This window comes from Suncus etruscus, chromosome 1 (genome assembly GCF_024139225.1).
Source record: "Suncus etruscus isolate mSunEtr1 chromosome 1, mSunEtr1.pri.cur, whole genome shotgun sequence".
Lineage (NCBI taxonomy): Eukaryota > Metazoa > Chordata > Mammalia > Eulipotyphla > Soricidae > Suncus > Suncus etruscus.
In genome coordinates this window covers 163138647-163154998 of record NC_064848.1, presented here as the reverse complement: position 1 = coordinate 163154998, position 16352 = coordinate 163138647, and the positions used below count along the sequence as shown (strand labels likewise).

At 47.5% G+C, this 16352-nt stretch overlaps 1 protein-coding gene across 3 annotated transcripts in view; it reads left to right on the top strand.

Moving 5' to 3' along the window:
• The first annotated feature begins 7293 nt into the window (after nucleotides 1-7293).
• Nucleotides 7294-16352, top strand: part of ADAP2 (ArfGAP with dual PH domains 2) — a 38176-nt gene continuing 29117 nt past the window's right edge. For all 3 annotated transcript variants that reach the window (XM_049772292.1, XM_049772285.1, XM_049772277.1), the window contains exons 1-4: nucleotides 7294-7424; nucleotides 8263-8393; nucleotides 10179-10270; nucleotides 15565-15644. In XM_049772292.1, the coding sequence (XP_049628249.1) occupies nucleotides 7331-7424; nucleotides 8263-8393; nucleotides 10179-10270; nucleotides 15565-15644 (397 nt within the window). In that variant the 5' untranslated portion in view covers nucleotides 7294-7330. The remainder of the gene's footprint in view (nucleotides 7425-8262; nucleotides 8394-10178; nucleotides 10271-15564; nucleotides 15645-16352) is intronic.

Here is a 16352-nt window from a genome sequence, read left to right as displayed (position 1 = left end):
AAGAGAGAGATGGCTGCTGTATATGAGTTCCTGTGAATCATAATCTGTGTTCAGAATGAAAGTTGTCATCTGGGCCTGGAGAGATAGCACAGCGGTGTTTGCCTTGCAAGCAGCCGATCCAGGACCAAAGGTGGTTGGTTCAAATCCCGGTGTCCCATATGGTCCCCTGTGCCTGCTAGGAGCTATTTCTGAGCAGACAGCCAGGAGTAACCCCTGAGCAATGCCAGGTGTGGCCCAAAAACAAAAAAAAAAAAAAAAAAAAGAAAGTTGTCATCTTCAGAAATGCCTTCTCACTTCCTGGTTTTTATCACTTAGATGTAGAGAGATCCTTGAGGGGTGAGATCCTCACACCTCTTATTTCACTATGGCTAACCTGGTAGCTAATGTCTGTGTTTTTAAAACTTTATCCGTCGTGACACAGTACACACAGATGTACTTGTAAAAAAAGAGTGTTTCAGGGTCTAGAGCAACAGCACAGTGGGAAGGGCATTTGCCTTTACAAGGCTGACCTGGATTTGATCCCCAGCATCCTATATGGTCCCCGAGCTTGCCAGGAATAATTTTGTTTTGGTTTGGGTTCACACCCGGCTGCACTCAGGGGTTACTCCTGGCTCTGCGCTTAGAAATCGCTCCTGGCAGGCTCAGGTATATGGGATGCTGGGATTCAAACCAGAGTCTGTCCTGCATTGGCCGAGTGAAAAGCAAACACCCTACGGCTGTGCTATTGCTCCAGTCCCCATGCCAGGAATAATTTATGAGCACAGAGCCAGGAGTAATCCTTGAGCGCCATTGGGTATGACCCAAAAACCAAAAAAAAAAAAAAAAGTGTTTCAGGGTCTGGGAGATGATTCAAATTGCTGGAGCATATGAAGGTGTCCCAGGTTCATTTCCTGGTATTGTATGGTCCTCTAAGCAGTGTCAGGAGTTACATCCCACCCTCTTCCCCACTGAAATGAAGGTAGGAGTAGCTTCAAGTTCTGCCAAGGAAAAATAAACTGTAAGGGGTAGAGAAACAGTACAGTAGGTAAGACACTTGTCTTGCATGCAGCCCACCCAGGTTTGATCCTCAGCATCCCATATGGTTCCCCAAACCTGCCAGGAATGATTTCTGAGTGTGCAGAGCCAGGACTAACTCCAGACCCACTGGGTGTGGACCAAAAATAAAACAAAAGAAGGTCAACAGCAGCGAGAGTAAACCATCTGCGGGGCCTGGGACTATGGAAGGAAGCCACGTGGTGAGATCAGCGTGGGACAAACCAGCATCTGGACTTATGGTTTTAGGTGTTGGGACTAAGTGGGTAGTCATATATTTTACTCATAGTTGGTGATGGGATAAGTTTTAGTTAGTTAGTGGTTTAAAAAAAAAGGGAGTAGTAACAGTTTAGCCCATTTAAAGATCTGATTTCTAACCGCCTGCATCTTTGTCTTGATTAAATCATTTTCTTTATAATTTAACTGTGTTTTGTTTTCCATAGCTAATATTTTCAACTGCAAAATGTTTTACTGTGTGTATTTTAATTTACTTAGCCTGTTTTTAAAATGTATGTTATGCATTTATGCTGTATACTTGTGTGTAGGGAAGGTTAATAGGAACAGAAAGTTCCCCCAATATAGTTTAAAAGTATAGGAACATGAAAGTTCCAGAATAGTGCTTGGTAAAAAAGCATTAAGAGAATTTTAAGTTACAGGTGTATAGTATATTTTGCAGAAATGTTATGTTTTTGAAAAGGGCTTGTATGTTAATTTTCACATTATTACGTTGTTGCTTGAAAATATTACCCACCTTTGGCTAAAGGTGGAGTCAGGATTACAAAAGGTTCTTTTATATTTCAGAGAAGGGGGAGATGAAGCCTCATCCCCCACCCTTTCTCCCTAAGTAACTTGACCTTAACCGCAAGACCCCGCCCATTCCTGGGAGGAGTCTTGGAAAAGGTAGATAAGGTATGGACCAGAGGGGATTAGGGCTTTTGGCTGGCTCTCGTGCTTTTGGTCTTTGGCCAGCTTGGAGGTTTAAGGGAAGATGGCTGAAAGGAGTTAAGATGCAGGGCTAAGAATGGCTGTGCTTGAAAGGTTATGAGATAGGCCACACACATGTGGTGAATAGGGCATGAATAAAGTTGATGCTTCCTGATGCCTGTCTCTGGATGAGTCTGATTCTGCCGTTCACCTAAACCTGGGACCCGCCAGCTAGATGAGGGTTTCGGAGCCACGTGGCCTGGGATGGCATCCACCTCCATCCAGCCCCATATTTATTTAATTCTACACTAGGATCAAGTTAAGTTAAGGTTACTTAACACAATAGGATTTGGAAGAGAGGAAAAATCATTTAAAGAACAAATTAGGGCCAGATCAATAGTACAGCAGGTAGCTGCTTGCCTTGCAAATGGTCAAACCCATGTTTCCATATTATGATCATCCAAGAGTAATTCCTGAATGTAGAGTAAGCCCCGGGCATAGTCAAGGACCTCAAAATAAAACAAAATGAAAAAACACTTGCCTGGACTTTTTCAAATGTCAAAAAATTTTGTACATATTAAATAAGCTTCAACTATGCCCAGCAGCAAGGAAGACTCTCACAAGCATGAATTTCAGTGAATGAAGTGACATACTTATAAAAAGCACAAAAATAGACAAAAATTTGATGATAATAAAAATCTGGTTATGGCTGGGGATGTGGAGGTTTTCTTTGGAATGCTGGTCATGCTCTTTTTTTTTTTTTTATTTTTCCCCTCCCCTGGTCATGCTCTTTTTATTTATTTTTATTGGCGCTGGGTTCTCCTTAAAGATGTTTGTGCACTTTGTAAAAAATAATAAAAAAGATACACTTAATATTTGTTTATTTTTCTGTATATGTGCTATGTTCCATAAATAATTTACTTTAAAGTTTAAATCTCCAAGTCATTTTATTTAAAATTTTTGGGCCATACTCAGTAGTGTTCAGGAGTTATTCCTGGCTCTGTAGTCCGGAATTATTCCTGGTCCACTGGACCATATGGGATGCCAGAATTGAATCTCAGTGGGCAAGCACATCGCTCTAGACCTATGTTACATTTTTTTGTCAGTGTAGCACAAAAATAAGCTAATATTAAAATTAATGTCACAATTTGAGGTACAGAGCCAGAAAACTTGGACTTATATGTGACACTGTCACATATTGGATCTGTATCTCAGTTTATGTCTATGAAAACAGGTTTTTGCAGATGAAGCATACAAGTACTATTCTCCCCATGCTCCATTTTTCATTCACTGAAAAAATGAATATTTATGTATATATATATTATGAAGTGAATTAAAGGGATGAGGTCAAGTCAAAGTCACATGTCACTTAGCACAATAGGATTTGGAATAAGAAAAAAGTCATATGAATATATGTAGACATAAACATTTGATATATGATATATGACATTATATATAGGTGATATGTATTATATATAAAATGATATAAATGTATATAATCATTGAGAAAATAGAAAGTGTTATTAGTCTGACAAGTGAGTAAATAAACTGAGATGAGGTAAAGTGTCTACCAAGTGCTACAAGAGGAAGATACCTATAGCACAGATACAATGTAGGATAACCATTTATGTGACTAAATTGTGCATAACTAAAGGAATATAAATGTTTTTATTTTGGGGAGGGTGATACTTCACCTATGTGAACCATGTCTCTGAACATGCTGAGAGAAAATATGCCAGAGACCGAATCCATGTTGGTCACATGCAATGTAAGTGTATTATCTGTACTATCTATCCTGTCCCTGATTATTTTTTTAAGTATGAAATGAATAAACATCATAAGTTTTTACAGCCTCCCCGGAGTCCAGTTCAGGACTGGGAGTGCAGTTGCCATCTTTTTTTCAGTCCTGCAGCAGCTGGGCCCATTTGACCGAGACAGTAACCCTAAGAGTGGGGTGGGCTGTGATAGCTTTATTTACAGAGGACACTTGTCCCAGAAACTAGGCTCTCCTCTCTCTAGTCATTTGATATATGACTGAGTCACTAAGGATACTACAGTCCATCCTGTCCCTGAGCACTGCCAGTGGCTATGGCCAGTTTTTGGCACAAGGCTCTTCTTCAGGAGCACCGTCAGATTACCCAGCATTGAGCTCAGAGTGGGTCATGCCAAGATGATAAAACATAATCATGACCTACTTTCAAAATATTTTCCCATCACAAACAGCAACGCTGTAGCTGACTGGTGGGTACAACAATGTTACTGATAGTACTGAGGGCTGGAGAGATAGGACAATGGGTAGGGATCTTACCTTGCATCTTACCAGGTATGATCCCTGACATCTTTTTTTTTTTTTTTTTTTTTTTTTGGTTTTTGGGCCACACCCGACAGTGCTCAGGGGTTACTCCTGGCTGTCTGCTCAGAAATAGCTACTGGCAGGCATGGGGGACCATATGGGACACCAGGATTTGAACCAATCACCTTTGGTCCTGGATCGGCTGCTTGCAAGGCAAACGACGCTGTGCTAACTCTCCGGGCCCCCCTGACATCTTATATGGTCTTCACCACTCCAGAGCTCACTAGGTGTAAATCCTGAGCATAGCTGGGTGTGGCCTCAAAACACCAAACAAACAATAACATTAAATTATATACTTAATGATCAAAACGGCCAATTTTACTTTAGAGAGGAATTTTTGTTTTGATTTTGTAAAACAATCCAGAGCAGAAAATACATGTTCAAGAGTGGAAATACATGATCTAGAGATCAGGTTTCTTCAGAGTGGAAAAAGTCACAAGTACAGAGACATAGAATCAAGCCAGTGAGATATATATTTAAGGGAAAACATGGATTCGAAGAGCTCCCTACTACAATTTTTTTTGAGGGGGGTACACCAGGTGATTCTCAGGGGTAACTCCTGGCTCTGCACCTCAGAATTACTCCTAGTGGTGCTCAGGAGACCATATGAGATGCCAGGGATCAAACCCAGGTTAGTTACGAGCAAGACAAGAAGTGCCCTAACCACTGTACTATCTCTAGGCCCTATAATTTAAAAAGAATGAAAAAATATCTAGGACTGGAAGGATCAAAGGGAGATAGGCCTGTTTTTTGGAATGTCTAAACATAAAGGGATTAGCAGCCACCATGCAGGAGACCTGGGATTTAGATTCCATTTCTGATCTTTATTATTTTTGTGGGGCAGGGTCACCCCACTGGTGCTGGGGATTAAACTCAGGTCCTCATGCACACTCCTTCCCTTGGAATCCTCTCCTCTATGACCTGGGATAACTTAACTCCTCTGGGCATAGAATGCTGCCCTTAGAGGGCGCAAATGGACTCCAGTGTGCATTTTTGGTTGTTGTTCAGAGGATGCTTGAAATTCCACTGAAGACTGGACTTCTGTTTAATGGAAACTTTACAAATTAAGGACAGGAAGAACAGACACTAAGGAATCTACCAATCTCTAACTCATCTTAATGAAGTAGATGCTGTTTTTCTTTGGGTTGGCATAACTTCAAGAGGGCAGAAGACACCTGGAGGTGCTCAGGAGTGCTCTTGATTCTGCACTCAGAAGTTACTTTTGCTAGGCTGGGGGATGATATGGGATGCTAGGGATCAAACCTGAGTCGGCCCTGTGCAAGGTAAACGCCCTTCTTACTGTGCTATTGCCCACCCACCTCCGCAAGAACTACATTCATAATCCCTGGTTATGCCCTGACATTGATTTTGGGGAGGGCCACACCCAGCCACGCTCAGGGGATACTCCTGACTCTGCATTCAGGCTCTCTCCTGGCAGTGTTAAGGGGACCATATGGGATGCCAAGGATTGAACTTGGATTGGCTGCATGCAAGGGAAGCGCCGACATGCTGTACTATCTCTCAGGTCCCTCTGCTATGGCATTTGGCAGGGCAGAAATGACACCTTTGTTCTGTCCCCTTTTTGTCCCCCTACTTTCCCAGACCCTTGCCTTCATACCTTAGGTTTCCTTTCCCATCTTTCCCCCGGGAAATTTATTTCTGTTCCTTTTTTTTTTTCTGGCTGAAGCAGCGGAAATGAATCATCTTTCAGTCTGTTTGGTAAACAGCCCCATACCCTTTGACCCCGATGGGGCTCTCTCATTGGGGCTCCTAGGCTAGATCTCAGCCTCCTGGTCTTCACCTCCAAGATCTCTGGAAACGGGTTATTCTTGGTCAAGTTCCCTGCAGACTTGACCTCCTTCACCCCACAAAGAAGGGAGTGACATAACATTCCAATGACCAGAGGGAGCCCCCTTGCTTTGAGGGGCTTGTCTGCCAGGCTCTGGCACCTATCAGTGGCCCCTTCGTGGTGCATCTCACAATACACATTTTACAGCAGGGCAGAAAGTCCAAGGCCCAGAGATGAGAAGACACCTGCCTAGAATCACACTGCAAAAAAAAGATGCACGGGGCTGGAACGGTGGTGCGGAGCAGTAAGGCATCTCTGCCTTGCAAGCACTAGCCTAGGACGGACCGCGGTTCGATCCCCAGGCATCCCATATGGCCCCCCAAGCCAGGAGCGATTTCTAAGCATATAGCCAGTAGTAACCCCTGAGAGTCACCGGGTGTGCCCCCCCCCCAAAAAAAAAGATGGAATCAGGATTTGTGGCTCTATTCCCTTATACACTGCTGCCCTGTTTGTTTTGATGGGTACACTCATGTGGAATGGGGGGATGAGGGTAGGTCAATTGGATCATCCGCTATGATCCCTCAGGGAGCATGGGTGTCCCTCAACAGAGGCTGGTCAGTGGAGACAGTGGATGCTTGCCTAGGTGACAAGGGTCTCGAAGATGCTGTCAGAGAGGGATTCAGAGGAGTGGAGAAGCGGGTAATGAAATACCAGGTTTGAGACTGAGATCCACATTTTCTAGATGAAGGTGCCACGGCTGGGTCCCTGCCTCCCTCCCCTAAAATAATACTCAGGACACAAAAGGGTAGTCGAATCCTACAGGAGGTCCAGAAAATGGAGCGATTGTTCGAAACTGAGCACCGTTGGCAGGCATCCCCGACGGTTTTCATCGAGGGAAGCACTACCCCAGTAAGTCGAGTGCCCAGAGTCAGGTTTTGGGTGGCTTCCCAAGGGCCTTGGGATCCAACCAGATGCCCCGGTCCAGAGAAGGACATCGAGGCTCCGCGGGGCTGGCTAAACGGGTTGCTAGCAAGTGGCGGGGCCTGGCCTCGCCCGTCCAGCTCCGACCCGGCCCCCCACGCCCCATCCCGCTAGGTCGGCGGCGGTGGGCAGCGGCGCGAGGGCGGGGCGGCCGGGCCGGGGCGGGGCGGGGCGGCTGCGGGCGGCGCCGGTTCCGCTCCACCTGCGGCGCTGCGCTCGGGCCATGGGCAGCAGCGGGCCGGGGGCCGGGCATGGGCGACCGCGAGCGCAACAAGAAGCGGCTGCTGGAGCTACTGCAGGCGGCGGGCACCGGCAACGCGCACTGCGCCGATTGCGGGGCGGCGGGTAAGCGCCCTAACCCTAACCCTAACCCTAACCTCGGCCAAGAGGAACCCGGCACCCCTTTTCCTTTCCCCTCAACTGCCTTCCGTCGTGTCCCGAACCCCGCTGCCCCTGGCTCTTAGGCCGCTTTCGGACCCAGACCTCTCCTCCCCAAAGGTGCTCTCCTTTTCGGAACCTGCGCGCACCCGACCCCTTGCCCCCTGGACTCCCCATCCTAGATCCAGATGTCTCCGAGTCTTGGATCCCCAACGCTAGACCCGGGGTCCGGCTGTCTTCGGCCCCACACCCAGGGGTGTGGTGTCCACTTGCAGATAGCTACGACCTGCGCCCCGTCCTGCCGTCTAGAGCCTCCTACGTTCCGCGCCCCTCTGCGCCCTGACGCTCGGGGGCCGAGGGGCGATTCCGATTTGGGCCCCTGCGCCCCCGCGTTCCCTCCTCAAAAGTCTGGGTCCCCAGGAGAGGGATTCGGGACCCCTCTCCGAGAGTCCCAGAGTGTCGCTGGCGCGTCTCTGCGCGTCTCCACCGGGCGCCCCTTCCCTGCCGCTGTGCCCTGCGCCTCCCGGTGGACTGGCAAGAGGCTGATAGCTGGGTCACACCCGGCAGTCACTCCTGTCTGCCTGCTCAGAAATAGCTCCCGGCAGGCACGGGGGACCATATGGGACACCGGGATTCGAACCAACCACCTTTGGTCCTGGATCGGCTGCTTGCAAGGCAAACGCCGCTGTGCTATCTCTCCGGGCCCTCTTCCCAGGGATCCTAACACGCGAGTCCGGCTCCTCCCCGCATCCCCAAGCCAGCCCAAGGTATCTGCCCGTCCTCCGTCGCTCCTCTTAACCCGCAGATCCCGACTGGGCCTCTTACAAGCTGGGCGTCTTCATCTGTCTGAACTGCTCCGGGGTCCACCGCAACTTCCCCGACGTCAGCAGAGTCAAATCCGTGAGACTGGACTTCTGGGACGACAGTATCGTGGAGGTAGGGGTGCGGTGGGTGGGGCGAGGGAGTGGGAAAGGATTTTGGGGGAAGGAGAAAAGGGGTCAGGGCAGGCTCCTGGAGCTACTTACTGCAGGAGGTGGGGAGGAAATCGAGGCCCTAGAGAGGGACCCATAGACTAGCGGCTTCCATAGAGGCCTTGAGTCAGAATCTCAGTCCTCTTGGTTGCTTCTCACTATGCCGTGAAGCCTCCCTGACTTTGTTCTTTATTTCTGTGCACCGCCAGAATCCACAGTTGTATGGTTCCTACAAGAAAAAGGATTTAGCACCCTAAGTGGTCTGAACACTGCCAGGAGTGTTCCCTGAGCATAGTTAGGAGTAAGTCCTAAAGCACTGCTGGGTGTAGCCCGAAAACAAACAAACAAAAGCAACAAAACTGAGGAAAACAAGCAAAAACAAAACGAGGGGGCCGGATAGTATGGAGGTAGGGCATTTGCCTTGCGTGCAGAAGGACGGTAGTTCGAATCCTGGCGTCCCATATGGTCCTCCGAGCCTGCCAGGGGCGATTTCTGAGCGTAGAGCCAGGAGTAACCCCTGAGCGCTGCCGGGTGTGACCCAGAAACCAAAAAACAAAACAAAACAAAACAAAACAAAAACCTGGGTCTTTGTGTTAGAGAGATAGAAGGGTGGGTATGGTGCTTATATTTTTTTTGGTGGGGCGGGGACCACACCTATCATTACTAAGTGCTAGTAAGGGGTCGGCAGAATGCAAGGCAAATGCTCTCTCCACTATGCTATAGCTCCAACCCCTTTGGTGCTTATCTTGCATGCAAGCTACCGAGGTTAGATCCATGTTCCTGGAATATCACCAGGAGTAATCTCTGAGCTCAGTTATTCCTCTGAGTACTGCTGGGTGTGACCCAAAACAAACATACTGAAACTAGATGTTTCTTTTACTCCAGCTTGCCTTCCAGATATGCCCTTGCTCTTACATATTTACTGTTAGCCACTGTTAGCCACTCGGTGGCTCTGTGTTCACCCAAGAGCTCTTGGTGCCAAAGAAACTCAGTAGGGTGGGAGAGATAGCATAGCTATAGGACGTTTGCCTTGCATGCTGCTGACCTGGAACAGACCCCCACGTTCGATACCCGACATCCCATATCATCCCTCCGAGCTCGCCAGGAGCTATTTCTGAGCAAAGAGCGAATAGTAATCACTGAGCGCCACTGGGTATGGCCCCAAAACTAACTCCCCCCAAAAAACAAAGAGCCTCAGTAATCATCCTCATAGACATCTCAAATGGTCCATCACGCCTTCTTCCATTCTCCCAGCTTCATCTACCTTCCTTTTTTTTAGGGGGGCACACCCAAGGACGCTCATATGATGGTAATATTACAGTGGTAAAAGGGCTCACATGAGCTAATGTGTACAGACTTGAGATGCCCAGTACCAGAGACATATCATGGTTCCACGTTGGTGCTTCCCAGCAGCTCGGGGACACAAGACAGATCTTATGGGATGTTCCTGACTCAACCTAGATGCCCTGAGAACAATATCTGGCTGGAGGAGACCATGATTTCATTTCACATTTTAAAACGTTCTAATATTGGGGCCCAAGAGATAGAATGGAGGTAGGGCATTTGCCTTGTATGCAGAAGGACAGTGGTTCGAATACCAGCATCCCATGTGGTTCCCTGAGCCTGCAAGGAGCGACTTCTGAGAGTAGAGCCAGGAGTAACCCCTGAGCGCTGCTGGGTGTGACCCAAAGACCAAAAACAAACAAACACAAAGAAGTTCTAATATTACCCCCACATTGTTGTCTTGCAGTTTATGACCCACAATGGGAACCTGCGTGTGAAGGCCAAGTATGAAGCCAGAGTTCCTGCTTTCTACTATGTCCCCCAGGCCAGCGACTGCCTGTGAGTGGGTGACTGCCCTGTCCCACTCCTCTACCCCATCCCACCGCTGACATCTTTGTGGTGCTTTCTCTTATCCTGTATCTAGCAAGAGGACCCAGCTAGATCCTCCTGTATCTATTCTCCTGTAGCTAGCAGCAGGATTTGGGGATGCTCATGGCTAGTGCATAGAACAGTGAAGCTCTTCTCAATGTTCATTACTTAGCATTCATGTGCTGGATGCAGTTTCCATGACTATGAAGGGAGCATTTTCTCTCCGATCTGTCCCATTGTTTCCGATGTTCTCCTAGTCACTGGTTGCAGGCTGTCTTGGTTAGGAGAGAAAATTGAGATTTTTGCAGAATAAATCATGTTTTGGATACTTGCTATAGAGTATGGAGTTTTAGGCTGTCCCATTTAAACTTAGTCAACCTTAGGCAGGTTGTGATGGCCCCAGTTGCTGAAATAATAATCATAAAATTATAATTCCCATGCACTGCTCCTCGCTACTCTTTTTTTTTGGGGGGGGGGCACACCCGGTGACGCCTGGGGGTTACTCCTGGCTATGCACTCAGAAATTGCTCCTGGCTGGGTGGACTATATAGGATGCCTAGGGATTGAACTGAAGTTCATCCTGGGTCAGCCACGTGCAAGGCAAACACCCTACCACTGAGCTATCACTCTGGCCCCTCCTCACTACTCTTTTTTTTTTTTTTTTTTTTTTTTGGGCTACACCTGGCCATGTAGGGGTTACTCCTGGCTATCTGCTCAGAAATTGCTCCTGGCGGGGACTGGGGTGGGATTTGAACCAGCCATCTTAGGTCCTGGATCAGCTGCTTGCAAGGCAAACACCGCTGTGCTATCTCTCTGGCCCCTCCTTGCTACTCTTATTCCTTGACCTTAACTTTGCACCTGGCCCTTTCTGGACAGCTTCTGTGTAGTCATTTCATTATCTCAACAACCACAGGTGTCAGATGTATTATCCTTGTGATGTAAGTGAAAAGCTTAAGACTTGTAGAGGCAGAATGAGACTAGCCCAGAGATTGGGTGAATGAAAACAATGAGAAAAAAATGCTAGGAGTAAAGTTGTCTCTGTGTGTGATGAGTGGTAAGGATTCTGCTTGCTCAGTGGTGTGTGTTTAGTGTGGCCCTGGCTTCCAGGTATCCCTGACCTGCCACTGATTTGCCTTCTGAGCTTCATTCCCCACTACCGAGTCTCACCATTGGCAGCACCTTGTCTCTAACCTAAAGGTGCAGTGGACGGTGCTCTACCTTTGCACTCACACTGCAAGTCCCAATCAATCAGCAGGCAGGGAGTTGTCACAGGGAAATTCAGTTATGTTTGACTCTTCCTGGCCCTTGCCCTGAGATGGTAGACCCTGAACAAACCTCTCTGACTACGCTTCTTCTCTTCAATGTGGATGAGTGATGCCGCAAGTAATACCCACAGAACTATAGATGAGATGATTTATTTAAAATCTTTCATGGCCACCTGATGAGTTTTAACCTATTCTTCTCTCTTTTTCTTATATTTTTTTGGGGCCACACCTGGTGGCACTCAGGGATTACTGCTGGTTTACACTCAGAAATTGCTCTTGGCAGGCACCGGGGACAATATGGGAGGTGGAAATTGAACCTGGGTCAGCTACATACAAGGCAAATGCCCTTCTCACTGTGCTATTGCTCAGGTCCTGCTCTCTCTCTTTTTCTTTAAACGATTTGATGGGTGTTTTTGTAGTGCAAGGAATTGAGCCCAGTGCCTTATAAGAGCCAAAGAAGTACTCTGTGCTGAGTTCTATCTCTGTCTTAACCTATTTTTTGGTGGCAGCCAGAAAATGTTGTTGAAAGCAATAACACAGTGGGTAAGGTGTTTGACTTGCATGAAGCTCATTGGTGTTCAATCCCCAGCATCCCCCTAAGCCTTCCAGGAGTAATTTCTGAGTGCAGAGCCAGGAGTAACCCCTGAGCACATCCAGGTGTGGTCCCAAAATATAAACAACAACAACAACAACAACAACAGCAAAAAGGATGTTACTGGGTCCCTGGTCCAGCTAAGAATTGTTTAGGCTCAGCTGAGGACTGAATTGCTCCATATACTCAGCCCTTCACTCCATGGGCAAGCAGGCACTCAGGAACACTTATACCTTCTGCCAGCCTTATAGACAGTGCTTGCCCTTGCTCCAAAATGGCCTTGCACTTAAGTGCAAGATACTATTATAATAATTAATAATGCGGTTAAGAATACTAATACCTCCCCCTGTCATTTTTAGGGGTTCACTTGCAGGGCCACGATTGGGGTCTCTGGTCTTCATTCCCTTTTACAGTTTTGATCCTGGGATTCAGCTCCCACACTGATTATTCTCCCTGTCCTGGGATAAGCACAATTAGGGCTCTTGATGGGAAGTGACAGAAATATCTGTTTACTTATTGTTTTGATTGGGGGTTGTGGGCTTTTCCAAACTTGGGGGTCACTCCCTGTGGTGCTAAGAATGGAAGCCAAGATTCCTACAAGCAAGGCATGGATTCCAGTTGAGCTCTCTCTCTCTCTCTCTCTCTCTCTCTCTCTCTCTCTCTCTCTCTCTCTCTCTCTCCCTCTCTCTCTCTCTTTCTCTCCCTCCTCCCTCTCTCTCTCTTTCTCTCCCTCTCCCTCCCTCCCCAGAATCCACATTTAAGCCAATTTAGGCAATAGGGAATATTATAATTCTTAGGATCAAATCCCAGGAAGCCACTCTCAGTGTCCCAATGCCCACCAGGTCTCTTATGCTGTTTGCCCCCATTCCTGCCTCTGTCTCTGTCATGGTTCCTCCAGAGAGCAGCAAGCAATACCTTTTCAGGTCCCTGGTTGCTTCTCCCACTTCCTCATTCCTCCCTCTCACTTTTGCCCAGATGAATCTGTTTAGGAAAATTGTCCAGCTCTGGGTCATTTTCCAGCTGAGGAAGCTGGAAAGTTGAGGGCTGTAAATCTTGGAGCCTTTACCTGAAGAACTATCAATCTAATGACTAAGTTCACTTCTTTTTTTTTTTTGTTTTTTTTTTTTTTTTCGGTTTTTGGGCGGTGCTCAGGGGCTACTCCTGGCTGTCTGCTCAGAAATAGCTCCTGGCAGGCACGGGGGACCATATGGGACACCGGGATTCGAACCAACCACCTTTGGTCCTGGATTGGCTGCTTGCAAGGCAAACACAAGGCTGTGCTATCTCTCCGGGCCCACTAAGTTCACTTCTAACTGCATGGCTTTCCAGCAGGGATCCTGGATGACAGTTTCAAGTTGGGTTAACAAGACCTACTGTGAGGGCCGAGCAATAGCATAGTGGATAGGGCATTTGCCTTACACAAGTCTGGTCCGGATTCAATCTTTGGCATCCCATGTGGTCTCTTAAGCATCATCAGGAATGTCTCAGAACGCAGAGCCAGGAGTAACCTCTCTGAGCACTACCAGGTGTGGACCTTCCCTGCCAAAAAAAAAAAAGACCTACATGAATTGAACATGATACTAGACCTTTCATAGATTTTTTTTTGGGGGGGGGGGGTTTGGGTCACACCTGGCAGTGCTCAGGGGTTACTCTTGGCTCCACGCTCAGAAATCGCTCCTGGCAGGCTCAGGGGACCATATGGGATGCTGGGATTCAAATCAATGACCTTCTGCATGCCTTACTTCCATGCTATCTCTCCGGCCCCTCATAGATATTTTAACTTTTTTTGTTTGTTTTTTTGAGTCACACCCAGTGGCGCACAGGGTTTACTTCCGGCTATGTGCTCAGAAACTGCTCCTGGCAGGCATGGGGGACCAATATGGGATGCCGGGATTGGAACGTCCATCCTGGATCAGCTGTGCAAGGCAAAAGCCCTATCGCTGTGCTATCTCTCTGGCCCTAGATATTTTTTTTTTTTTTTTTTTTGGTTTTTGGGTCACACCAGGCAGTGCTCAGGGGTTATTCCTGGCTCCAGGTTCAGAAATTGCTCCTGGCAGGCACGGGGGACCATATGGGACGCCGGGATTCGAACCGATGACCTCCTGCATGAAAGGCAAATGCTTTACCTCCATGCTATCTCTCCGGCCCCGGCCCTAGATATTTTAACCTTTAAACAAGGTTAGATGAGAGATCTCCACAAACTGGAAAACATGCTTTGCATCGGAACTCTTTGTTTTTGTTTGTTTTTGTTTTTTTGTTTTTTGGGGGGAGGGTCACACTCGGCAGTGCTTAGGGGTTACTCCTGGCTCTGCGTTCAGAAGTCTCTCCTGGCAGGCTCGGGGGACCATATGGGATGCCAGGATTTGAGCCACCGTCCTTCTGCATGCAAGGCAAATGTCCTACCTCCATGCTATCTCTCCGGCCCCAGGAACTCTAACTTTGTTTCTTTGGTTCCCTGAGCACAAAGCTGGGAATATCCCCATGCGTGAGTACATATGCCCCAAACAACAAAACAGAACCAAAAGTTTTTTCACAATCTCAAGGGGTAGGTAAGATATTGTAAACCTGTGTCTCAGGTTCAGAGGAATTAATTAACTTGCTTTTGGTAATGCAATGGCTAAATGGCAGAGTAGGAACCTGTTCTAGGAGGCAGACCCCAAGACCTACTGATCTACAAGACCTACTGTCTCAGGCTCAGATTTCTTTGTTTTTTGTTTGTTTTTTTGGTTTGTTTGTTTGTTTTTGATTTTTGTTTTTGGGTCACACCCAGCAGCGCTCAGGGGTTCCTCCTGGCTCTAGGCTCAGAAATCGCTCCTGGCAGGCTTGGAGGACCATATGGGATGCCGGGATTCGAACCACCATCCTTCTGCATGCAAGGCAAACGCCTTACCTCCATGTTATCTCTCTGGTCCAGGCTCAGATTTCCTGAGTAGAAAGAGACTCTTGAACTCTCCTAGCTTCAGCTCATGAGCCTGCTTTGGGAGGTGGCAGTGTCAATGGCCAAAAAGCAGGTGGCTGTCTCATTGGCCCAGAGGGCTGAGGTTTTGGAATTGGAACAGACCAGCCTGCTAAGAGAACCTTACTCTACTTCCAGAAGATATTGACATAGTCTGAGGACATTTAATTAAAACTGGGGAAGGGGGAGCAAGCCTATCTTGGGTCCAAATCAAGTTCAGCAGGACCATGTGGGTATCTAGTAGGTTAGAGGCCACAGACGCTAAGTGTTCTGCAAAGCACAGGGCATCCCCAGAAGCAAGAATTCTCCAGTTAATAACAGCAGGACTTAGAAAGACTGGGGTGGACAAACAAACAGGCCACCACTGCGTTTATTCCTGCTTTTAGCCAAGGGTCTGGAGCCTGAGGGACTGAGCAGGCCTCAGATTACTGACCAAACACCCTCTTTTCAGGGTCTTAAAGGAACAATGGATTCGAGCTAAGTATGAGAGACAAGAGTTTATGGCTGATGGGGAAACTATCTCGCCTCCAGGTAAATTTATTTTTATCATTTTCTGTGATCTGTTCTAATGAGGTTTAGGAAATAAAGTTCTTGAGTTCCTTGAAGGTACAGTTGCTGCCCATCTTCCAGTCAGAGGCCAAATGGGGTTCCTCAACCTTAAGAGAAGTATCATATTAAATAGGGGAGTGGGGGTTGTGGTTTGAGTGGCTGAGAAGAATTTTTGTCTTGGGTCCTAGCAGAAAACAAGTGTGTAGAGAGCCTAAATATAAAAAGCAGGAAGCCTCAGCCTGAGGGCAGGCCAATGAAAAAGAAGCAGCTCTGCTGCTGGCCTGTGCAGGGGTTGCACAAGTTTTGCTGAGAGACCTGGGCTGGATTCCAGCCTCCCTTCCTGCCTTTGTATTGGGCTCAACCTTCTCTGATGCAGTGCAGCTGCCTGTAGTTCCTGCCTCCAGGCTTGAAGTCCAAGTTGATATTGAACAGGGGGCAAAGTATTGAAAACCACCTTTAGAGGGGCAGAGGCAGCAAGTATCTCTCTCTTAGCTACCATGAACTTGCACAGTGAGTGCTTCAATTTAGTCATGGATTCACCAGGATGCTTTCATGCTAGTAGTTTCATGAGGCAAATGAAAATCAATGGCAAGTTCAGCAAACCTCTCTGGGCCCCTCCGCTATTCAGTTTAGTTTCTCAGAAGTCCTTAGCCCAAGTAAGGGTTGCTTGTACCTGCTGATGAGCCAGTC